Here is a 25972-nt window from a genome sequence, read left to right on the forward strand (position 1 = left end):
CTTGTTTTCTGTAAGCATCTTGGATCATTTTAGCTTGAATGGGTTTCTTTAAACACAGTTGATTTTCTAACAAAACACTGAATATTATTGTGGGAAGTATTTAAAAGCTAAAGCAGGGTTGAAACTTTTGTCGTGACAGACACTTTGACTTCACAACACAAAAAGCACGAGTAATTAATAACATTAATGATGACTCAGTTCCATTAAACTACCTAATAAGCCATGACAGTGAACCAGCAAGAACAAATGTAGGAGCATTTCTCTTCTTTCTCTCCATTAGTGTGTCAACACGTCCGCTGCTCTTAGAAGTTTATAAAACTAACGAGAACGGTCAAGGTGCAAGTTACTGTGAAGTAGATGGTTCACACTCCACACAAAGGAAAACACCTGTATGTGAATTGAGACAAAATGTGTTTTGAAACAATGAAACACTTTCAAATATGTCACAGAACGGTTTACCTACCACTTTATTAGGTACAATTGTTCAATTGCTTTTTAATGCAAAGTTTCTAATCAGTCACATGGCAGACTGATGTGCAGTATCTGCATGTTTGAAACGACCTGCTGAAATTCAAAACGTGTGCAAAGGGAGAAACGAGGTGACTTAATTTAAAAATGTGGGAGTGTCCTTCCAAGAGGGACAAAAGGACCCTCTAATGATCCTCTACCTAATCCCACGAGCTAAGGTGTGAAAACTGGTGTAGGTCACAATCAGCCAAGGTTTTGGGTGAACCCATTGTGAAACCTTTATGACTACATTGTACCCCTCTTTTGACAGCTACCCTGTGGTCATATAGCTTAGGTAATGTTTTTTTTTAACATTGTCATGTTCAAGAAACTCAAATGGCCTCCACAGTCACCAGATCTCAGTCCAATAAAGCATGTGGGAGATGCCTTGGACATTCATCTGACAAATTTGCAACAAATATTGGAAGCTATCATCTCAATATGGAGCAAAATCTCAGAGGAATTTTCCAGCACCTTGTTGAATCTGTGGTAGCATGCAGGTCTGAATGCACTAACATTTCATTCTAAAAAAACCCCGATATTTTGAAGTTTTATATAATGGTATAGAAATGTGTGAAGAAGTTATGGTTCATTTTTCTTGTTGATTTTTCTCTGTACATTTTTTGCCTTTATTTTTGAGTCCAATGAAGAAAGAAAACTGTGGGCTACAAACAGTGTTGGTCAAGTTACTTGAAAAAAGTAATCAGTAACTAATTACTGATTACTTCCCCAAAAAGTAATACCATTACTTTACTGATTACTTATTTTCAAAAGTAATTAATTACTTAGTTACTTAGTTACTTTTTAAAAACACGATTTACAACCTGAATAGGTGATAAAGCGATAGATCTTTCAGCCCAATTCTACTTTTTCTGCATAATCCATCATACAAAATGTAATCAAATGGAAAAGTCTCTTTTTAAAACTTGTTTTATTAGTTTTAATCTTTTAGCTCTATGCATCAAGAAAAAATGTAATTATATGCAACATTCTCTGACTGGAAGAAATTTGTTTAATATTTAAACCTATTTTCTGCACATTCCAGCACATAAAATATATTTTTTTGTGTTTACACTCAGTCTTTCAAATAGATCAGGGGTGTCAAACTCAAATACACAGTGGGCCAAAACTCAAAACTGGAACAAAGTCGCGGGCTAACGTTAATATTTATTGAAATATATTTAATCCTCCAGATATAAGAATTAATCTTTTCTTATGGACTCAAACTGAATATGGAACAAGCAAAGCTTAATACTAAACAACATATATATATATTAGCTGTATAATACCAGTAGGCCAGCTCTAATAGTAATTTGGTTTGGCTTCGCGGGCCAAATGTAATTAGGCTGCGGGCCAAATTTGGCCCACGGGCCAGAGTTTGACACCTATGAAATAGATGCAAGTAAAACAGCAGAAAATAAATAAAGTCAAAGACTCAGCGGTCCTGTTGCTCTATTTTCACCTGTATTGCAGGAGTAGGGCAGGCAGAGGTTTACCCTGGTGCAGGTGTGCCGCAGCGGTCAGTGGAAGAATCCGCGAGTTTCTCTGTGAGTTTCCCATCACGTCATAGCTACTCTGTGCTTGCTTGGAAGTTTAGGGTTTTTTTTCACTGTAAAAAGAAGTTTTCTTCCCACGCACAATGGACGCTAATGTTTTTGTCACTTTTTATGGAATCAAACTCAAAGTAAGGTCAGTACTTCCACGCTTTAAACGCTGCACGTTCATACTCTCTCCCACAATCGATATGTGATCCATTGTTGATCTGCACACAGCTGTTGCCACGAACGTCGCACTCGCTTACGTCACTGTCATGAGACATTCTCGCAAAAAATCACAGTTTTAGTAACGCAGTAACGCAGCGTTCCTACGGGAAAGTAACGGTAATCTAATTACCGTTTTTGCAATAGTAATCCCTTACTTTACTCGTTACTTGGCTACGAATCAAATGAGAGAGTAGGTCCCAACCACCCAGCTGCTGGGTCACACAGATGCCACAGATTAGTGATTTATGTTAATGGCTAGAAATATAAAACCGCACTGAGAAAGATTGAAGTCAAGACAAATTAGAAAAAGAAAAATCTGAAAATGGAGTCTATGGCTGTAACCTTTCTGCACTATAATCAGCACACAGGGATATCACCAAAATCTATCAGTCTAGCAGCAGCAGTCTGTTTGAAGATCTTTTTTTTTCAAAATCAGAAGCTTTTCAAGGTTTTAAAACACCATGAAAACATCTACCAATACTAGGAAAATGCACTCTTGTGTTCTAGCAGTTGTAATAAAAAGCTTTAGAAACAGTAGGATCAAACAACAACCCTTCCAAAGTGTCCATGGCCTCTGTTTGGCTCCAATCGTCCTTTTCTTACTGGTTTTAACCGATCAGTGCCTAAAATATCTGCAGGTCCTGTATCTCGGTAACTTTTGACCAAAGGTTCCCACAACACCTCAAACGGAGTCTTTCCTGATTCTTCACCCTGTTCATCAGCCGTTGCAATAAACAGCCTTCGCAATATTTTCCTACTGAAGCGATATTCCTGCTCTCAGCCTACACACACACAGGCACTGGCAGGTTCTGCACTGGTAAATATAGACACTCAGCGCTGATTTTGGCTTCCTTTAGTCTTGTGTCAGTCCCACACAATGCAGCATGAAAAAATGGCCCTGTGGGAGTCTCTCCGCTTCATAATCAATCTGTCTCACCTGTAATGAGGCAAAGTCATAAATTCATGAAGAAAGCACTTTTAAAATTACACAAAGGAGGAGGCGGCACAAATAGGACTTTGACTAGAAGCATTTCATTTCCGTCTCATGGGACTTAAGGAAAAATTACTGTTGCCTTATTGATCACGGGGCAGGAAATTCTCTGTCTGCCAGTTGTGCAGAAGCAGCACGGCAGAGTCTGCTTAGGAGCCACACCTATTGTGTCTCAAAAAAACCAAACAAACGTGCAATGAAGGTTGAACATATCTTACACCTGGTTGAGGGATAAGACATTTGTTTTATCTGAAGCAGCTTTGGCAGGTTAGAGGGCTGGCGGTGGGGAAATCCAGAAGATTTATTGGTGCATCAGACAAACGCTCCCTGTGGTTGTGAGTTCATCGTCATCCATCTTTCATTCTCCCACGGCTCTTCTTCATCAAAGCGCCACGCAGCTGAACATATGGTGACTTTTGGTGAATTTGGGTGGAAATTATAGGAGCTAAATTTCCAATCCCAAAAACAGGCACCCGGGGCAATGTTTACCTCATTAACTGTCATATCATCAGCCCCTCCTCCACCACCACCTCCTCATCACTGGTGCTCCAGCTCTTCAAAGTCAATGCAACTGATTCAAGGGCTCTGGTATACAACAAAGCACTCGTTCATTTTACAACATCAAGAGGCGTCAGCCTTCACTAAAATTAGATGCTGATCAATGCAAAGGAGAACAGGCCTTGCTTGTGACAGATTTAGATGAAACAGAAAAGAGATGATATATGAGAAATAGAAAAAATAATAAGGGATGCTGTGATGGGAATTGACTAAAATGCATATAATGGAATAAGTGAGAGGCGGAGATGAGAGATGAGTGTGGGACCGTTTTAGCTCTGTTAGGTTTTGTTTCTTCTTGACAGGTACATTTCCTGGCAGGGATATGACTGCAAGGTACAAGAAAAAGTAGGGCATTTTCTTTTCTTTTTTTATGAATACAGACACCATTGTTCTGTAGTTATTAAAGTGTCAGTAATTTGAAGACAAGTTCAGTTTGAAACTGAGGGAAAACTAATTTAGCATCCCAAATATTTGTGAATTTTCTAAGGCGGTTTGGTTTTTGATGTCAGGAATTAAATGAACCCTGGAAAAAAAACAAACAGGAAATTTTGAAATCTACTAATTCAGTGAAACACGAATTAGTAGATTCCTCAACATATCCTCTAGATTTTGTGGTAATATTGCTTTCTCATCCGTCTCTGCTCGGCTGTGGTCATAAACCATTTCAGGTGTTGCAATTAGCGATACACATGAACTTGGCCTCTTCTAAATTTACAGCAGTTTCCCAGTGATTCAGGGCGGGCACGTCTTGGCAGACTGCACCTCTGGCTCTATTAGATGCGCATTAGTCCCGTTGTGCCTGTAAAACACTTGCAATTGCTGAGTGACTGCAGCACTCTGTGAAGAGCTCTTCAATCAATCACCACAGCAACAGCACCAACGACGATAAGACTTTCAGATTGCTGAGATTAAGCAACTGTTGGGGCGGGAATGGAAATCACTTCCAGACTTGTACTCATTCATCTAAATCACAGTTTCCCCACTTTCAGCGGGATGATCTTTGTCTGGGTTGATGCAATCATTTCGCCCTGATAATCCTGGGTCAGGGCTCCGGGTGCTGCAGCAGCAGGAGGAAAAGTAAGAGTCAGTGCACATGCGTCTGTTCAGAAGTAATTTACTTACAGTTTCTGTCTTTATTGTTCGGATGGAGCTGATGTTTTATGCATGTGTGGTGTAATTTATTTGTGGCTATACACTTTCATTTTCCCCTCGAGATGGATCGCAATCCCTTTGGTGAGCACGCTTTTCCTTTTTTCTTCCTACACCAACTCCTTGTACAAGTAATTCCAAACTGCTTATGTCTCATTGTGAATATAGAGAAAACAAAGCCTTCTTCCTACCACAGTATATGGAGATTTTTATAAAGTGTATTTTAACTTATATATGTAAAAAAAAAAAAACACTTGGATTTTAAGAAAAGCTATTAGACTGCAGCTTCCAGCTCTTTTCATTCGGCTCCATATGGACTGAAAATTGTTGCCCTTGGGTCAGGTGAATAATAACACACAAGGGAAATGGATCTGTCCCTGCACTCATCAATAGCATCAGTGTTGTTTCTGATACGTGCCAGATTGGACTAAAGTCTAAAGAAATGAGAAAGTGAATGCAAGCGGAGAAAACAAGTCAATACAAATGATGAGCAAGAGAACTTGGAACCACTCTCCGATGTATTTTTTCTCCTCTGCCTGTTAGCTGCTATTTTGGCACCATTAGATTTGTGATTTACTCGAGTAAGACGACGTTTTGTCAATAACACCCTTAGGGAGAAACTGAACTATGGCAGCGCATTCGATAATAAAAGTATAGTTTCATTGTTTGTATTGGCTTCACCCTTAATCCTGCTTTGAAGATGCTTTGCTGGTGTGGTAAGAAATCTCTAAAAAGGCACAAAGCTTCCTGACCCCCCAAGTCTTCAATGCAATGGAAATAGAAGCGGGACAACAGCAACAAACAGCACAAGACCAATTCTAACTCAGAGTTTAAAAGGATTAGTTCAACCATATCACACACAAAAACATTTCCCAAAGAGAAGTTTAGTGGGATTTTGAAATATCTCTAGCTGGCAAATCTGCTGCTCTGAAGATAAAAGGAATTTTACTGCAATAAAAAAAAAAAAAAAATAGCTGCGGATCTGCAGACCTCGCCGCCATAGTATCAGATGCAACCATGTTGTTTGTGAGTTTGTCTGGGCTGACCCTTAAATGCTATCAAGTGGATGCTGGTGAGTGCAGAAGGAGCGATGAGTTTGCCATGCTAGCTTGTCTGATAACCTGCTGTGGAAGTGTGCATGCCCATGTAATCAGTCCCAGCCTTAATCTGATTTGATTAGTGTGTCCTCCTGGATGAGGAGACGAGATGCGCCCTGCTGGCTCCGGCCCTCGGGCTGCTGTCTCGCTCTCTGCATGAAGTCTCCAAGAACTCGTAATGAGGCCAGCCAAGTCCTTTTTCTCTTGCTTGTCGCAGATGAGCGTGCGTGGAAAAATAAACACAGACAGCACTCTTGCGTACACAAACACCGAAGCACAGAGTGCACCTTATATAATAAAAACAGATATGGATTTGTGGTATATAGAAATAAAATCCCCACTGATCTGCAGCTGAGGATGCATTCAGAATATATTGATCGATATAGCTGTAAAACAAGCAAATAATACAAGTGCCTCAGTATGAAACACTGTAATGCAATGCATTGGTCTTCACAGAAATGTTGCATAGCATTAGTTATGACACATCAGAGCAATTGCTGATGCCCTTCTGATGGCATGCTACGCGACCTGCTTTACCGTTAGTGCAACCCACACCCACCCAAGCACCTACAGTTCATAACCTTTTAACTTAGTCAGTGTCAAACCCATAGCCACTAACATCTGCTCTGCTGCTGCCTGCCCTGTGTAGACATGGAAGAATGGGAATGTGTGCTCTTGCCTCCTTAAGCTCCCCAAGTACATGTGTGGAAGGGCGGGGAGGTCCTAGAACAGAGACATACCACCAACTTCTGTTACTGCAGATAAAGTAGCAATCCCACTTTTGACTCAAGTGATCCTGACACAACACCAGGCCCCTTTTACTTCAGTAGCCTAAATGATACAGTTACTGTCAGTATTTTAATCTGATTCTCTCATTTAGCTGACTGTAATTTTCTATACAACCAAATTTGGATTTAGCTCATATTCATTCCTCATCTGTTGCACCTCAGGAAGACATGATTAGTAAATCACCTGCCCTCTGGCACTGGAAAGTGGAATGTTTGATTTCTTGAACATGGAAAATAGAAAAGACTGAACTAACCCAGTTAAAATCTATACAGGGAGACATATTACAAGGTGGGCATGCACAAAATCCGAGCCCATCGAGTTGCCACCATTATGAATATTTGGGACTGTAGGACGGCGTGAGGTTTGTCAGTGTTAAGCTTTGATATGTGAACCGTATGTCACACTTAACATGAACTGATTTTAAGTTTAGGGTTTTGGTATTCCTCTAATGAGTAGCTACTAGATATTCACAAAGAACATCAGGTCTACTGAGTAATCCACTCTACCAGACTGGCTGTTCTCACATACACAGCAGGAATGGAGCCATTTAACTGTGACAGTTCAAATAACTGCACGCTGCGCGTGAGTGAGAGACACTGTGACTGAAACGAAGGCTGGGTGGGAGGCAAGAGGTAGAATATTTTCTTCCTCGCTTAAGAGAGTGAGAGACAGATGCTGTTAGGCACTGACTTACATTTCTAATGAGCACAGGGCATCAGTATCCATTAGTGTGAGAACAATCTTCGCCTAAAGACGGAGCTCGGTGGAGGTTCCTGGGCCGGGTAGCAGATAGAGCCGTCAAGCAGGAAATGGTGTCACACACTAAGGGAGTAGGGAGCCGCTATGACCTGCGTGTTGGGAAATAAACATCCTGTGACACAGCCAGGCATGTAATGGGAAACCCAAGCACCAAAACCAGGGATGTATACACAAAAGGCAAACTGAGATTAAATATTGAGTTTAAAAACAAAAGCTGGTGCTTAGTAGTTCACGAGTTTCACTGATGTTTTTTTTTTTCATAAATCTTTTAAGGATTTTCCAGTGACTGCTCTGAAAGTAGCAATATTATAAGTTTGAGATTCATGTAATGTGTCACTAACAAAAGTTGAACTATTTAGCTGTGAAATATAATATAAACTTTGAAAATTGCATTTTCTGCCGACTTCCACACAGAACTCTATTTCAAAGTAAAAGGGCAGATTCATAAAGATGAAATATTGCTTTACTAAAGGCGACATTCTCTGTGAGAGAAATGCCTGCTCTGAAAGTGGCACAACATAAAATGCCACATTTGTGGTTGCTTTGAATGGAGCTGTAACAGCTTCTGGACAGACGGAGATGAACCTGCGGTCTCTGCAGGAGGTCTGTGAGGTGGGATGGTGGAGAAACTATTACTCACCAAGACAATTCTCACCCACCTGAATGCAAGGTGTGTGCTGTTTATGATTTACTGTTCAGATGCCGAACGTTTTTATTTAGCTTGCATTATTTGGTTATTTTTAGCTGAGTTTTTATCCTTAGTCAAGATGATCCTACAATGCTTCACTAACAATGGGGAGACCAATCCATGACTGATATATTTCCATTCTGTTTTTATCCAAATTTGCTTTTACTGCATTGCCAGAGTGATTCTTATGTTAAAAAACAAAGCAGGTATTTTAGAGCTGGTACTGAATGGCGGATCTAAATCTGATGGTACTTTTCTGTGTCCATTCCATCAGTTTTGACAGAATCAGCAACACTATTGGCTGACATACAGCTGTGTACTTATTGACCATGATTTGAACCAAAAAATACAAGTGCCACTGATTTACAGTCCAGTTGTTCTATAATTTGGCATATCTCAGCCTTTTCCTCCCAGTTTCCTTCCTTAAGAATGATTCCTTGACAGCCACCTTTCCATTGAGACCATTTCAGGTTGGGGCCTCAGTGAACCGCTGATGGATCAACTGAAGGGACAGATGCATCTCTTGGGTCCTGTGTCAGGGCTTTTCCCTATTTCTTAAGGACACGACTTTCAGATTCTATTCATATGCCCCAGATATTTTTTTTAAGACCTGACAGTTCTTCTTTTGTCCTTGACTTGTTCAGTTTCCTCACATTTTAAAGGACTCACTGCACACCATGGCAGGAGATCCCAAGTTTGTAGCTAATTGTGCAAAAATACAATTTTATGCATGATCTTTGGTTAGACTCAACTAAAGAAATGGGGAAAAAATATTCTACTTCTAATAAAATGCATAGAGAAATTTAGTCTTAAATATGTTCTTTGTTAACTCATTCACTGCCAGCCATGAGTCAATGGGTTTAACTCATTCACTGCAATTGACGGCTATAGACGTCAGTGGCAGTGAATGAGTTAAGTTGTTTGTGTCGACACAACACTGGTTGAGTTAGGTGCTTTTTTCTAATGCTTGAGTGATAAGTTACAATAAAACGGCTTCAGAAACAAACCAAAACATCACTTTCAAAATTTTCAGGTACAAGGACTGCATTGAAAAGGAGTGAAAAAGTAGACAATGACCAAAGAAGGTCTTTAAACGTTTGCTCAAGACCACGTTAAAGAATTGCTAGACAGTCTGACAAAAATCGTGAAAAGTTCGGTGGCGTTTGAAGTGAAGGACTCGATCTATACTGCGGAAAGCTTGTCATGGTCAACGAAAGGTTCGTAAAGATATCAAGATGTGAGTCTGACTGTTTTTGGAAACTGAGGATTTAACCAAGACATCTGCAGACTGAGATGCACTGGAGAAAAAACCTGGTTAACTCAAGAACCAAGAAAAGGACTGAGGTGAACAGACTGGAAAACACCCACTTAACTTAGTTGCAATATGTCTGGTCCAGACAAGTTGGTTTGGCGAAATCTTGTATCACATATCAAGAGCCCAGAAGAACCCTGGTGCTGGATCTGGGTTTATCAAGCAAACTTTAAAGTTTAAAGCCAAGAATAATTTAGGACCATATTGTGATACTTCATCAAAGTCTGGTAACTTCTCTTAAAATGGTTTTGCGTTAGTGTAGCTGTTTGACACTGATGATCTTAAAGTCTGTGTCCAGATGCAGACTGACACAAAACTCCTTCATATGCCTGTGAATTGAATCCTGCGCCAACATGCGATTTGGTCAGATAATATCGAAGTGCTTTCATTTGTGTTATAGTTAATCTTGTTTTATCTGTTCCATTAAAAACAGATTGCCTCCAGGACCGTTACCTATTAATTATAGCGATGTGTCTTTCATTGTTAAAAGGATTCGGCCTGAGTGACAAATCAGAATAAATGTCTCAGTACAGAGTGAAATTACTATTACTGCTTTTCATCACGAGTCATGTCTTGGACCCTTGCGGTTGTGCTTTGTGAATGAAGAGAGGCACAGTGTAGAGTGGTTACAGTTCTTAAACCTTTAATGTAAACAGCAGTTTTGAGGGGCTTTGAAAAAAATCCTAAAGAAAAAAACAAAACAATCTGAAGGCATTAAATAGGAAGGGGGAGGGGGGAATATATAAATCATACTTAGAAATAACAACCACGATCTGCTTTTAAATTAAAAAAATACATAAACTCTCAATTTTGTGGCCATATGGTCCTGAACATACACAAAAAATGTCAACTTCCCTTGATCAAATACTAACTTACATTTTGCAATACTAACTACCCGGCACGTTCACAATTTTTGTTCTTTTTCGTTTTTCTAAAGCAAAATCACTAAATCGTAGTCATTTTACAAATGATAAACGAAACAAAAGAAAAAAAAGCTAAAATATTGCTTAGGAATGTTGTGTACAGCAGTCTTTACAACGAGAGACCCAAACGAGCGGGAGACAAGTGTGTGTTTGAGCGCGTGTTGCACAATGGTGGCGCTTTTACAGTTGTTCTATGGCAAAGCCACTGTGTAGGTGTGTACAATAAGCAATAAGCAGTGGTGGGATAATTACATTTATATTTCAAAAAGAGGCTTTTTACTGTGGTACAGTGCCTGGATTTCAAGGATTGACTTTTTCTAACAGTCTCTATTACATGTGAAGCAGGGCAGAGTAGACAGACGACACTAGTTTTTCTCTTTCTGTTTTTAAAAAGTATTCATCTTAAAAGGTAATTCAGCCTCTTGGGAAACACTTAGCTGCCACAATTGTCCTACTGTAAGTGGGAATGTGACAGGAAATACTACTGGGAAGTTGACGCCCCCCTCCCCGTTGACGCCCAATCGTCCTTCCCTGCTCTTGAATCCCACAACCACCATCTTGATCCCTATAGCCTTCACCCCCTAGTGACAAAAGCCCTGAGGAACAATAATAACATGAACATAAAGGAAGGACAATCCAATGGAATTTCTAAGCTTTTTTTGTCCACAATATTCTTGAAGCAAAATGACAGTAAGCGCCGCAGCCAAGAAGAAGAAAAGGGTGAATGTCTTCAAACACCAGACACTGGAGGAGAGTGAAGAAGGAGGAGGAGGAGGAGGAGACGTGGGACGACCAACGACAGGCCAAACAAACACTTCCTGGTTTCTCTTCTCCATGGCAACGTGATGACTCTGCATCGACCCCCAAGTCCCTCAAGTGCAAACAGTTATCGTTAATACGCACCATTTTCTCCCTTATAAACATCTAGCAAGAAGCAAGAGGAAAATAGTTCAAGAAATCCTTTTTTTTCTTTCAATCACAGTTCATTTTTTTATATTATATGTTTTTTTTTATTTATTCTTGTTCCAGTTTATAAGAAAAGGGGACCGGTCCAGTGAATACAGTGGGTTTGGGGTTTGTTTCGGGTTCGGGCTTGTGGGGTCGTACACCTAGTTACAGTCGTAAACGAAGTCATAGTTGCTAGGCTCTTTGGGAATCGGGGGCGGGGCCTCTGGAATCTGGATGTTCTCTAGATCCAAGAGGCGAAGCTTCATCTCCATAGAGAGCAGGGTGTCCATGTCAGATTTGGTGTATTCGCTGGTCATCTCCTTACCCAGGAGGGCATTCAGACCATCTGTCCACACACAATACTGCGGAGAGACGGGCAGAGGCACGTTAATTAGAATATTCATAAGAATGGTTAAAAAAAAAGGTACGGCACAAAGAACAAAACCTCTAAAATCTACTCTGCGAAACAGAGAAAACACCTTAAAAAAAAAGGCAAAAAGTTTCTACATTCCTCAGCGAAAGATTTCAGGCATTACACCTTTGTTTACAGTGAGTTATATTTGGCCCCAATCTATAAAAAACCACCAACATTGCAATTCTATTTGCCACATTCCCCAAGGACTATCAGATATTTATAAGTAGAGCTGTCTTAAAGCCTTTTGGGGCAAACTAAAATGAAGTCAGGCAAACTGGGTCGAGTCATTGTTAAGTCAGAAGTCCAAATAAAGTTCATTCCGAGCCAACGGCAAACAGGCTGGTGCACTATGAACGCTCATCATTTCATATGCAACGTTTAAACAGTTCTAGTTATGCTTTACACGTCAGAAAACATGTTTTTTTCACTTTACCTGCACAAGCTTTATACTTGTTTTTCGATGAAATTATATCTGTCCATAAAGGCATCTTTCCACTATTTAAGTGTCAGCTCTATACCTGCATAAACCATGCATTGGATCTCTATGCGTAATCCCACACGTTCATTCTGTGTGACACTGTCAACAACTGCAGGGTCAGCTTACCTCATGCTTGTCAGGAGCGATAAAATTTAAGTATTCGTCCGACTCGTAGAGGACAGAGAAGGCCAGCTCTAACACCTCCTGCAGAGAGGACAGAGTGAAAAGCAGAGGGAGAATATGAGGCGGAGAAAATGGTGCAAAGACCGAGTGAGAGTGGAGGAGGTGGGACGGAGAGAGAGGTAGAAGCAAAAAAGAAAAGAAGAAGAAATACCAGGTGAGATTTACAGTACAATGCTGCCATACTAGCGCGATGCTGCTCTCCTCCACGTCCCATCACCATCTGTTATATCAGCTGCACATTAACTCATCCGGTACCGGTGAGATATATGTAGGGATCTTTTTATATTAGCTACTGTAAAATAACAGTAGGGGCTGGGGATCGGGGACAAAAAAGACAAATTCACTTCAGTCTCTTTTATGAAATTAACTGGACGGAGAAGGAGGACAGTGTAGTGACAGAGCCAGATTTGTAGATGTATGCAAGTAATTTATCTGTGTGAAATTAGCGTCTGGTTTTACGAAGCCAGTAGGGGATTACTCAGTCAGAGGCTGAGCCTGGAGCCGAGGAGAGCTTAAAAGAATCTGTGGTCAGATTTGACTCAGAGAGGGAAAGAAAAACAAAGTAGTGCTGAGAGTAATTCTATCTACTCTGTGCAGCCGGTTTAAGCTGCACACTCACACAGTGAGCATCTAAAAGGGCAGTCGTTACTATATTTACCCTCTTGATTCAGTAAAGAACCTGTTATAATTACTTAACTCAAAGAACAGCTGATGGAGTGACTGGTTGTTGGATACTGTAGATCAAGTTATTCCTGAGGATGTCCGTGCATTTCATGAAACAGTTGTTGAGCGTTTCAGCGGTAAGCAGGAAATGAGTGTTAAATGAACAACATTGTTAGTTTTTCCAGGTTTATGACCTCAAAGCTAATTCCTCTCTTTTTTGGTGCAATTAAAAGACAGATCGTGTTCATTTGTTACCGCTCTGCTTTTCTTTTTATGAACTTATTAAGTGCATGCACCTTTTACTGGTGCTGCAGCAGTCTTTTTGGTAATGGGTTAATTTAATTTCCTCTTTCCCACAATATATATTTTTTTAAATAATAAATGTGCACTTGCTTTTTAGATGATGATGATTTTTTCCCCCCCACATAAACTGGTCCCATTATAAATCGCTGGAACATTGTGGAAATACAGCAAAGCATGCAATCATCCACACTTGTCATATATCCTCCAATCATTTGTGTGATGCTGTAACGTAACATATCTGGAGGAATTTGGGAGATAATATGGAAACACTTCACACTTCTCTATTCTTCCAGTGTCCCACAAACGGTGCACTGCCTGCTCTGCTCTCAAGTCTGTAGAGGTGACTTTGGCTGGTCTTCTAACAGTGAGTAATGAAATGTGCTTATGTTCTCATTCACAAGGCTGGGACAGGCCTGCTAGACAGCCCACAGACCCCCCTCAGGTCATTCTCCTAGACCTGCGCTTATCGACAAGGTAATAAAAGAGACAAAGCAGAGAGGAGGCGTGCTCCTTTGTCTTCAAGGCTATTTATCCAAGATCCAATATATCGGAGTCCCGTGGGTGGGGGCCGAGGGTTTGCAGAGGAAAAGTACGAACGAGGAAGAGCTGATGTGTACACAGATGCAGACATGATGGCTCTTTCACCCTGGTTGAGGCACCGCAGAGGGCGCGCCCAAACGTTACTATCACACCTTCACAGCGAAGAAAAGATGCCAGCACGTTTTTAGCGCCTCTGGCGTAATTGTCGTCTGTAACTAACGGACTATTCGGTGACTTATTTCTACGCGAGGCCTCTGACGGAGACGCCTCTGTGCAGAGCGCTGAGACGCAAGTTATTGTGTTATTTCCTAAAGCGAAATTATGTAACCGACGTCCTCGTTATGCAACTCTCGCATACACAGGAACTCTATCTCTCGCCTGGATACACACCCACCCGCCCACACACATGCACATGTGCACGTGCATGTGTGTGCGCACGTTCACACACAAACACATACCTTGTTTTGCTTCAGGGCTCCCTTTTCCTTCATGTGAGGACAGTCTTTGCCAGTGATAACAGCTTTGATATCAGCCACAGGCACTGCAGAGAGGACAGAAGTGAGTTTACAACAACGACAACAACAACAACATCATCATCATCCTCTTGACAACTGTGCTATTCCATATGGGTTCTTGTTTTTTGTTTTTTTTCCTTTTTCCTTCAAGTGATTAAAACTTTAAATTTTCCCCAAATCTGTCACTGTGCAAGGCCCACAAGAAAAACTGATGTTAACACTGTCTGTAAAAAGCCAACTGTTAGTGTCGGTGACTGCTGCTCGTCTCTGAATTCAGCAAGACACACATTTTTGCAGGAAATCAACATAAAATACTGATAAATATTTTCCTCTGCAAGTCATTGGGAAAGCAGTTAAATAGAAATTGTGCTAAAATACTGTAAAAAAACAAACAAACTATTAAAGGTTTTACTCACGTTTGTCCTGTAAAGAGTCATGGGGCACCTCGCCCTGAGGGCTCTCTTCCAGATCTCCGTAGTGCAGGACTTTATGATTCGGAGACAGACGGCAGTACCAAAACTTATCTAGAACAAATGATGAGAAAGACAGGAAGACAGAAGGGAGTAAGAAGCAGATTTAGAGGTGTTATGAAATAAGCAGTAGCTGGCAAAGGCATCACACGGGTATGGATTTGCATGACTCATCAACAGCAGAGAAAATTAGCATGGCAAAAAATATGTGTCAAAAAATAAAACAGCCTTGAGGAAAATCCACAGATGGGCAACGATGATCTCCACTAAGGGAGGGAGGGAGGGATCTGGAGGGGAAACAACAAAACTGGCGGCCTTCTTCACCGAACAATGACTCAACAGCAGAAAACACGGTCGATTCAAGATCACAAAAGGACATCCAGGTTTCTTTAACTCTCACTCAAAAGGCTCAAAAGAGCATGAACCCTTAATTGTGACCTGATTAAACGAAGTGTATATCGGGTCCTTGGCAGAGACATGGGATCCAAGCTACTTTTCTGTGAAGACTGTGGAAATGAGGTAAAAAATGACAGTCTTTTAATATCAAAAGCTAAGGTTCTCTCTAAAAGGCAATCAAAGCTCACATCCAACATTACAAAGGCTGTCAAAGATAAAGCATCAATTATATCAGCTATATACGACAGCAAAATATTATCGGATTTTTTTTTTAAAAAGTGGCCTAAAATTAGGTGAGCAAAAAAATTTACTGTGCATAGGTTGTCACATCATTGTAACCGTTAAGAGGACCCTTCAAGTCAAAATCGTGTTGGTGTGTTTTTCTCGTGGACGCTCTCCTGAGCAATCCCCCAGCAGCTTCAGCACCAGTTGTGTCTGTACACACTGCTGGTTATTGTCTCCATCAGCAGCCTCTGCCTCCAGCCTGGTGTTTGTTGGCCGTTTCCTGGCAAGGTGGGGCATCGAGCTGAGCTGGCAGAAAGAGTGCACAGACTGGGGAGTTCGGCTCGGTGCGTGCACAGTCCAAATCCTAATTGTTGAAAATAGACAGTCGGTGCTGCCAGGCCATTGGTTCGAGTGGAACTGGTCCACAGGGAGCTGAGAAGAGATCTGCGCAGTGGCTGTGAGGGGATGGGAGGCTCTCAAACTGCTCATCTTAACTGATAGGGTGTGTCTGTGCAGCAGTGCATGCTCGTCTTCTTGCTGTCTTTGATGTTAGACTTATCTCTCGTATCACTTGTAACATTCACAAAGTCAGCAACCAGAACATTGGTGAGCGATAACGTTTAACAGAATTAGGTCAAATTTTAAAGTTTACTTTTGCATTTACACAAAGTGCCTGCAGTATCCTGCACTTAAGACGGCACACATAGCACTCTTTCCAACTTTAAAGTGCCATCAAGCTGACCTTTTAAAAAGTGTTTTCCTGTAATGGGCAGCATGGGGAGTAGAGAGAGGATTCAAATGCACTGAAGTCAGCTTAATTAATATTTTATGTCGGAACGAGAGTCTTTGAAATAATCACACAAGAAGCCGTGGAGTGCTGAGGACTGCGTGAGGGGACAGTAAGAGCCCATCTAACTTACTGCATGTATAAAATAAACACTTCCAGCATACAGAGACTTAATAAAGTAATAACTGGGAAATCTGTCTAAGAAAAGCACCAAAGATAAAGGAAAATTTTGACTAGGTAAGCATGATCGCCTCGTAGTGGCATTGCTTTCTTAAGCTTTGCAAGAAGAGGAGCTTCTCACTTTTCAATGCATGAATTTGCTGTCAGTACCGGCACGAGAACAAAGCCTTAGAGATTTAGATAGAGTGGGAAAACAGATAGGAGCAACATGTATTAATGAAGGAAGAAGTAAATAAAGAATGCATAAATTCACACGTGCAGAGGAAGGATACAAAGCAAGCCACAGAGAGACGCTGATGAATGGGGGTGCAGGAGTGTTGTGGATAAACGGCAATCTCCTCAGAGTCCTCAGAGGCGATATCAGCTACAGCTAGCTTGTAGCAGGCAGATGACTTGGCTATAGTTAGCGCGCTGTTGCAGCAGATTAAAGCCGGTGGAACCCCACAGGCTGGTGTCAGATCCAGCAGGGCTCCAAAATAGCTTTACATACACTCGTGTTCTAAAAGGGTCCAGCGTGCTTTCTTTTTGTGTAGGATCCACATAGGCTGCGTGTTCCCAGTTCCACTGAGAAGCTTTCTAGGATCTCTGTGAAGTAATGATGACCATGATATGGTAATATGAGCTCAATCACAGCATGCTGCTCCGGAAAACCTAGACAAGCGTAAATCAGTCGGCCACAAGCAGCGAAGAAGATCAGACACTTAATCCGGCTGACGGTTTCCACCTGAACGTCTGTCCTGAATAATCTTTTTAACTCAATTGTTTTTCTCCCTCACTTCTGTGCTTCTTTTCGACTTCTCCGTTTCCGTCATCCGGCTATGACAACATCTGGATGACAGCTGCCAAGATGAATGCATCAGTGATCAGGTTTTAAAATGCCAGAATAAATTGGTGCATGGAGGGAAAAAAAAGAAAAAAGAAAAAAAGGACGAGGTCTAAACTCAGTCAGTCAGTTTGATTTGCCTTATTGAAAAGTACAGTTCCTGCAGGGTAGCTTCTGACAGCAATGCAATAACAGCGAACCAAACCACATCCTAAGCTTGTCACTGGGCTCCTTTTTTTAATTTAATGTATTTGTAGAGGCAAAAGTGGCAGAGAGGGGTTATGGAAAGGTGGGGGGACAGAAGAGTGAAGGGATGAGGCCTCAGGCAGATTAAATCCTCTGTGAGTGAAGAGCAGTATATTATACCTGCTACTCCTCTCTTTCCCGCTTCTCTTATTCCTCTCTGCTCCTTCTCTCTCGTGGCAGCGAGTGTGAAATGCGATATTAGGTGGAATGATTTGAATGCAAGCAGTCTGCCGGATTTTCAATTTTTATTCCTTTTGCTCTCATCTCCATTGTGCTGCTTTAAATGGGAGCGTCCTAATATCTCCTGAACAACACACTCGTGTTATTCTCTAAAGGCAATACACCGGGTTGATATTTTCACCACATCCTCTGTAGTGTAGAACTGGGGATTATCACAGTCATCTTTCATTCTTTCCATTCAAAGCTTTCCCCTCAAATGTGTCTGAAGAAGAGCAAACAGAAGTGTGTTTACAGGGCTTTTGGCTTTATGCGCCTTTGCATTTGTTAGCGCGCCCTTTCCCTGTATGTGCAGAAGCAAAAGGAGACGGAAGACACCGCGCGTGCACCTCAAGGCAGACACGCGTGTTCCTGCTTTTCTGTATGCAGCGAGGAGAGAGGCAGAGTTTCACTATGTGTCTGCCTCAAAGGCTCAGAGAGCCAGAAAACTTCTGAGCGATCATGACGGCAGACGCACAGCAGTCCACAGCTTCAAAGATCCCCCTCAGATAAAATATCTCCCGTGGTGTTTTCACATGGAAAAGAGAATAAGGCGATGGAAACAGAGAACAGAAGAAGACAAAGGAGGAAACAGAAGCAGATCTTTTGTGGATGCAAGAGGCGTGGCAGTGGATTCTGATGCGTATGACCAAAAGTCAAGTTTGTAAGGTTGTAAATTCGTGTTTGCTCCTGTGCGCGTACATGTGTAAATGCTGCGCCTCACCTTGCCTCCTGCGACTGCTGATTTTCCTGAAGCAAGTGCCCTCACACAGCCTGTTGAGCCTCTGCTGCTTGATCAGTTCCATGATCTCCGGCTGGATCTTTTCTCTCAGCTCCCTGCCGAAAAACAAGCACACACCCTTGCTTTAAGAGAATTGTTTAAATCCCGTTAACCGCACCCGGTGTGGCGAGCCGGTGACAGCGAAGTCACAAGACCCTCCCAGTCAATAAGATTGTTGGAAATGAAACAGAGAGGGCCAAAACACACAGACATACACTTTCACAGCAAATATGTCACAGCATCTCGTGAGGTTGGATCAGCGGAAACCTGTGTTTCTGAAGCATCTGCTCGATTTCCTCTCGTTTATTCATGCAGCTTCATGTATGTGTGTTGTTTCCGTTGCATACGAATGCAGAGCACACAGCACCGGTCAACATGAATTATGTATATCATCTGCCTGAGCAGTGCCGCTCTCCATCATTATTACAGCCGAGTCCTTTCTCATCACATTTACTATACATTTGTTTTCTACCGTCGAAATATTACTGACTGTGAGAATTTTATGTTTCGGCGTTCCTGATCGCATCGTCGTCTTCCTTCGGGCTCACTCGCTTATTCCTCCCTTCATCCGTCTCCCTGCTTGGCCCTCCCTAGGCATGTATTTGCCTCATTGGTGATTCCAGTCATTACACCGATCTGTGTTAGGACATTCGCTCTGACATCTTTAAAGAAACAGCTAGTGAGAAAGGCATGGCTGGGAAAGGATGGATGACGATAGCTCGTCTTTACCACTTCATGCGCCGCGCTCATGACTGAGGTCGACACGGGCGAGGCTGCTTTTGCCTGAGAGTTTCAGATTACTTTGTTGCTTCGTCTTTTCGGGAAGCAGCTCCTCAGTTTTAATTTGAATCCATTCACCGAAAATTGAACGTCTTGTACGAACAGACCTCCGCAAAAAAGGCACTGTGGTTGTTAACAAGTGTTTAAATGATGAAAGCAATGAGGCACGGGCCTCCTGGTAATGTACACTTGGCCACTTATTACAATTGAATTAAGGTGTAGATTTTGTACATCTCAAATTACATAAAATAATAAGCTCAGAACGTCTACAAAGACGGGCAGCTTTGAAGTGAAGTGAAAGTGTCGCTTCACCTTCTTTTCATTTAACTCATTCCCCCCAATAATTTGTAGTAGAGAAGTGCGAGCGGTCGCAGCGAGTAAAGCAGGGCTCGTTTAAATATCTGGTCTGACGTGCTCAGCTCATTGTGTTTACAATTCTTAATCGTGCTGCAAAGATTAGAGGAAAACTCCGACGGCAGTCTTTAGAAGAGGCTCTGCGATGCTCAGCTCTTCTCCACAGCTGTGATACAGTTTTAAAGTGTGCCGTTTCATTTTCACTTGGCTTTAAATCACTTCACATAGACTGGGTGCATCTCATCTTTTCCTCATTAATGAAGGACGCAGCAATGAATTGGTGTGTGCTAGATTAACCAGGAAAGTGATTCAAACCAATCTGTTAAATATGATTATATAACAACTTTTGTGCAACTTTCTTTATTTTGTGTTGCTTTTTTCACCGGGTTTAATTGCTTACTAAAGTTTGGTCTCTACCCCTCCAATATTGATTCAATAAGCCCTTGCCTAAGGCATTGTTTACTCTTCAAAGGGACAAGCTCTCTTGATGCAACGATTTTTCAATAGTGCTACCTACTCCATTAAATACAGGCAGGACAAAACAATGCTCTTCATTACCGGACCTGCATCATTGAATGAGTGATCTATTACGGGCTAGCTCTCCGAGCGCAGTGAGCAGGAGGGTCATTAATGGAGTATTCATTTGGAATACCTTTTGCAATCAATTTGAATTTTATGTATATTTTCAATTACAAGAGCAAAGCGCAGACGCAACCTGCTGTGGGCCAAGTTGGAGATCAGGAGAAAAGTACTACAGCTATTTGTAGACACATATTATGCTCTCATGCACTTCCATATACCAGCAGGAATATCACCTAGCTGTAGTTTTCATTGTTTTCAGAGTGGCTTTTCCTGCAAAGCTCTACAACATGAATGAATAAAACATTAGTAGCTACTATTCATATTAAATAAAGCATTTGGCTGCTGCTTTTGAGAGCTTTGGTGTAACACTTCAAACAATATAACCCTCTGTCAAATGCATGCTTTTGTAAGTTTAGAGTTTATGCAAAAAAACAAAACAAAACTCAAACAAAAAAAATGACTGCATGACTCACAGGATGGGGCGGGACTGGAAGTCTTCCTGATTCATCCTTTCTGACTGACGTATCTTCAGGATCTCTGTGTAGCTCAGGTTCTGCAGGCGGCTCTTGAACTGGTCCAGGGAATTAGGCTTGGCAGTGAGTGCTCGCATGATCTGCTCCCTCACCACCTGCATTACCTGCACAGCAGAGCAGAGAAGCAAAAGAGCGCAAGATGAGATTATAGAGGGTGCAGGAGACATAATGGGTGAAGACAGAGAGCGTGTACTACATCTAAAAAGACACAGGAAGTCAAAATCACCCCCCTGACTCTAACCCCACCCAAATTTTAGGCTCAGGGGAGCGTTTCACTCCAAAAGGATTTATGCCTTTTATTTTTTCCAGAACTTGAGCTTCTAATCCAGTCTGGTTCATTGGGCATCAAGTAGAAAAAGAGCAAAGGAGATCAGTTTAGCAGTGGGTAGTCGAATAAAAGTATCGTATATCGGGGAAATACATGACAGAACTTGTTCACAGTATTAAAATTCAGCTAAAACCAGTTTTTTGGAAATGGGTGCAGAAGCGTGATAGGAGTGCTCTTCAAAGTCATCAAAAGCATTTCTGGATTATTTATTTTAGAGCATCTGCACACTGTCTGAAGTGAGCAATGACAAAAGAGACAACAGAGCCAGATCAATAAATGACCTCTTTTAACTGCTCGTGCAATAAAAATGAAACGCAGTAATTGACGTGTTGGTGTGCAGCACACGCAAGAAAACTCAAAAAAACACACGCAAGGAAATTCTCTGACAAATGAAGAGCTTACACAAGTTTCTATCATGACATAACAAAAGTGCCAGAAACCATAAAGAATGGTTAAAATCACACAAAAGCTAGGACGAGTAATAAACCAGGTTTATGACCGTAACACGCTGGCTATGCATATAAAAGCTCTTCATCCTTCTCTAGTCACACTGAAGCATTTTAGAAAATGAGTCCTGTGCTCAAACACTCGATGACAGCTGCTTCCATTTAACTTTGTGCTCTGACAAGTGATGTGCAGTTTGCATAATTAGAACGTTAACACTGGTGTGATCCAAAGATCCTGAATTTTCTTGATCTGCGAACGCATTTTCCCAACACACGAAAAAGGAATCTGACTGAAAACGTCCTGAAAAGTTTCAAACAGAACTTTCAAAAAGAGAGCAGCTTTCATTCAAAAACACTTTTTACCGTTTCTCTCTGGCTAAGCACTGCTCCTCCACTAACTGGAGATGATGTGACGGCAGATACGATGACAGATCAACTTTGTCAGAAGCGCCGTTTGAGCCTGCAGATGCTGATTCGCTAGATTGAATCACACTGAGGTGATGCAAAGAAATAACGTCCGCCTTCTGTTCTCTTTGATTTGGCTTGATCGAGTGCTTAAGAGCACACTTGTTTCCAGCCTCTGGAGACGCTTTCTTACAAACTTTATTAAATTAGGAGATGATGAGAGTTTGAGATCATGTTTTGTGCTAACACGTGCACAGAACAAATGGATACTTCTACATTCGTGATCGGTGAAATCTTTCAGCTTCCCATTCTTAACAGCTATGCCAAAACCCAGCTAAGATCCCAAACATCGTCTTACGTAATATTATTCTTGTTTGTTTTTACTGCAAAGCGATTACTCATCAACTTGCTAACCTGTGGCCTCACACTACTCAGATCTAGGGGTGAGGGCATTAAAAATAGGTTGGACTTGGTGAAAGTGTAGCAGGCACAGAATAAACCCCAGCTCGGCACCAAAAAACAAAAACACTCCAGATGACGCAGGCGATTGAAGTTAATCCTCTTAGATCAGAATCAGCAGTACTCTGTGTTAAAAAGCATTAAGAGGAGGCCTTGACCCAAAGTCTCCTGTGGGGAAGTTGGAGCAGCTCAGCAATATTGCCAGAAAAAGAACTTAACCCATGTCTAATTCTAGATCTGATGGAGTCTCGTGGTAAAATGCTGGTATTAAGCTTTCACCACAAAAAAGTATTTTTGTAACCGATTACAAACTTTAATCTGGGGATTAACTTTTGGAATAAAATATGTTTGGAGGTGGTAATGACTGACTTCCAAACTAATGGGCAACAAATTAATCCTGGGAACTAAACACATGCAAAAAGGTGACAAGCACGGAGACAAGGAGTGTCAGGAGGTCAGAGAGGGAGTTACACAGAGCCGCAAGCACACTGGCAATGTTACAGCTGGCCTCTGAAATTAGTACATTTAAGCGACCAGATATGACAGGCCATTAGATTCCTCTGAAGAATCACTTACAGAGCTGAGACTTTGACCATATGCAGTGTGATTCATTTACAAAGCCCAGACACAGACTCGCATTAGTGGATTTGTGGTTTTTCTCTAATATAATCCAAATCTAAGTGGCACTATAACTAATGCAAAACATCAACGACTGTACAAAAGTGCATCCTTCAAATCCCCCCTAACGGAGCGCATAAAAGCCAAAATCAGGATCTTTGGTTGGTCGCAAAGAAGCTCCATACTGGATGAAGATAAAGCCCATTTATGCAACGTATTGACCTCATTATTTCATTTTCATAACAATCCCGACAGCTGTGCACGAGGGCTCTTTGAAACCAACATGCTCACTGAGTAAAAATGTTATGATTTACTATATTTAAAAAGAACTGCATGGACAATGTGGCTTCTTCTAGTGATGAGATATGAATCTCTTTACTAACTGATGTGCAGTAGTGCAACATGAACAGGCTAAAAAACATAAACGCCCCCCCCCCCAAAAGTGTGTCCACTAGAGGGCGAGTGTTGACGTTTTCCCTCTGCACCAGTCGGGACTAAATTGACATAAATCCATGCACATCCATATTCCCACTGTTGGATGACTTCTCCATCTGTTTTTCCATGTCCTGTCCTCACCTGTGCATCCTCATAACATGAATGCCATATTTTCACGAGGTGAAACAGGCGTCCAGGTTGTGACAGGTTTACAGCACCCCGAGACTGCCTTTTGAGCTTCAGCCCCTCACCCCAGCCTCCTCCTCATCCTCCTCTTTGAGCTGAAAATTGCAAATGGATGAAGCCACAACTTGCAATCACGCTACCAGAGATTCATCACTTCTTTCCCCTACTTTTAATCACACCCTCACCGACTTCCCCATCATTTTTTGCACACACACGCCTATAAAAGTGATAATTAAGCCTAAAATGAATTTATTTCCCCATTAGGATTACAAATGAGGTGTCAGGTTGCCATTAAGGAACATTATGTCACTAAGAATCTTTTTAAAAATAAAGAAAATAATAAAACCGTGACAAAAACAGTTGCAGTTGGAATCTGGAGTACACTGAAGACCACCCCTGAAATGACGTTTTCTAATCTTCTTGTCACCTGTAGCCTGCTTTCTCACCTAATCTCAATCTCCAGGGACAGACCGCCATCCAGCTCTGGTGTTTCAGCCCAGCTGTCTCTGGGGATTGTTCATTAATATGCCTTGTTTGCAGTCATGTCTTCACCGGGAAAACAATTCTGTTGGCCCATGTGGCTGCTCTGATGCTAATTAACACTGCGAATATTCATCACATTTAATACGAACACATGGTCCTTTCACAACAGGGCATTATGAATATTTTATCTTCATCCTTCTCTGTTATCCACCGATTGCTCAGAGAGCACCTTGGCAGAGGTGAGATGACGTCAACGCTGAAACAAACTTTTTACCGCCTGAGCTGAGAAATCCTCAGCACCAAATTTAGGCTCCGCTTTTGGAATGGCGTCATCTTAAAGTACACTTTAGATGATTTAAGTGGCCAATCGTTCATCCCGGTCGTCGCCTCTATCTTTATTTCTGCCTCTCTCCATTTTCCCCCTCATGCACTAATCTATTCTAGACAACAGTCAGTGATTCTTACTTGTAGCTCTTTGCAAGAGAGAAGTTGGACAGCAGAGCAAGAGTTGGCAAAAGCAATTAAATGCTATCCCATGAGCCATCAAGTCCATGTAATGAAGAGCCGGCCACTGACGCGTCTACCACGCTCCCATCTCCTCGTCCTTCTCCTTTCTTCTAGTCGGCTTCTCCATCATCGGCCGGAACAAATTACCTTCCCCCTCTCAACGACCAATCGACTGTCACCGCCGTTCCATTTGCCTGAGAGATGCTAATGACATCATTTACCAGCTGCCAGTCAACTGCTCACCCGCCACTCACGCCTGTGTGGTAAAAACTGGAGATTGTCCTGGTAAGACTTTGGTGGGCAAAGTAACAACGCAGTAATCACAGAATAACGACTTCGCTGATAACTCAGTGAAAGCAATCAAAAAGTCGATCTCACACGTTGCCAATGAGGCCGTAAATGAAGAAGACTAACCATGCACGCTTGCTCGCATACAAAAGGAATGTACGCCAGCACGTGTTTGTGCAATAATTATCTGCACATACAAGTTCATTCCCGTCAGATTTGGGGTTTTTAAGTGACTAGCAGAAAAAAAATTAATAAAGGGGATCATTCATTACATTTCTCCTCCCTGCAACGATGTCCCACATTCAGTAAACAATTATCTTCTTGAGAGCTGACCATGATGTCATTGAAAGTAAAACAATGCCACAGAGATGGACATTAAAAGATGCCCGTTTCTTATCACGCTGCCTGGAGAGGGGAGGTGGGTACGGTTTGTATTAAATTTAAAAGCTGATAAAAAGGCAGAGTTTAAAAATAAAGAAAAAATATAAATCTTTATGTGGTTGAAGATTTATAGGTAGGATACGACTTACATCAAAGCTGTAAAACATCCTGGGAAAAAACATCAGTATCGATGATGCAAGCTGCCTAGTTTATTAAATCCATATTAAGACGAGCTTCCTTTGTGAATACAGACATTGTTTCACTCTGGTTTCTGTTTCCGAAATCATAGTGACAGTAATCTTTGCCAACAATGCCAAATGTGCGGTTTCTTGCTCTAACTCAGCCCTGCAGCCTGTGTGAGAAGACGTTTGGGGAGGCACGACAAAACACAGATCTCCGTCTGACAGGAGTCAGACAGCACAAACACACTGGCATAGTGTTGTGCTTTAACTGCTTCGCACTGGTCTGGAGCACTGAAAGCT

The 25972-nt window shown here is 41.7% G+C and overlaps 1 protein-coding gene across 6 annotated transcripts in view; it reads right to left on the reverse strand.

The window, feature by feature from the left end:
* Window positions 1–10239: 10239 nt before the first annotated feature.
* The window catches only part of elmo1 (engulfment and cell motility 1 (ced-12 homolog, C. elegans)), a 104397-nt gene continuing 88664 nt past the window's right edge, over window positions 10240–25972 (reverse strand). For all 6 annotated transcript variants that reach the window (XM_076879747.1, XM_076879745.1, XM_076879746.1 and 3 more), the window contains 6 exons: window positions 20895–21058; window positions 18649–18761; window positions 14998–15105; window positions 14525–14607; window positions 12504–12581; window positions 10240–11846 (listed from right to left, as the gene is read on the reverse strand). In XM_076879747.1, coding sequence (XP_076735862.1) covers window positions 11646–11846; window positions 12504–12581; window positions 14525–14607; window positions 14998–15105; window positions 18649–18761; window positions 20895–21058 — 747 coding nt within the window. In that variant the 3' untranslated portion in view covers window positions 10240–11645. The remainder of the gene's footprint in view (window positions 11847–12503; window positions 12582–14524; window positions 14608–14997; window positions 15106–18648; window positions 18762–20894; window positions 21059–25972) is intronic.

Source organism: Maylandia zebra, linkage group LG22 (genome assembly GCF_041146795.1).
Source record: "Maylandia zebra isolate NMK-2024a linkage group LG22, Mzebra_GT3a, whole genome shotgun sequence".
Classification (NCBI taxonomy): Eukaryota; Metazoa; Chordata; class Actinopteri; order Cichliformes; family Cichlidae; genus Maylandia; species Maylandia zebra.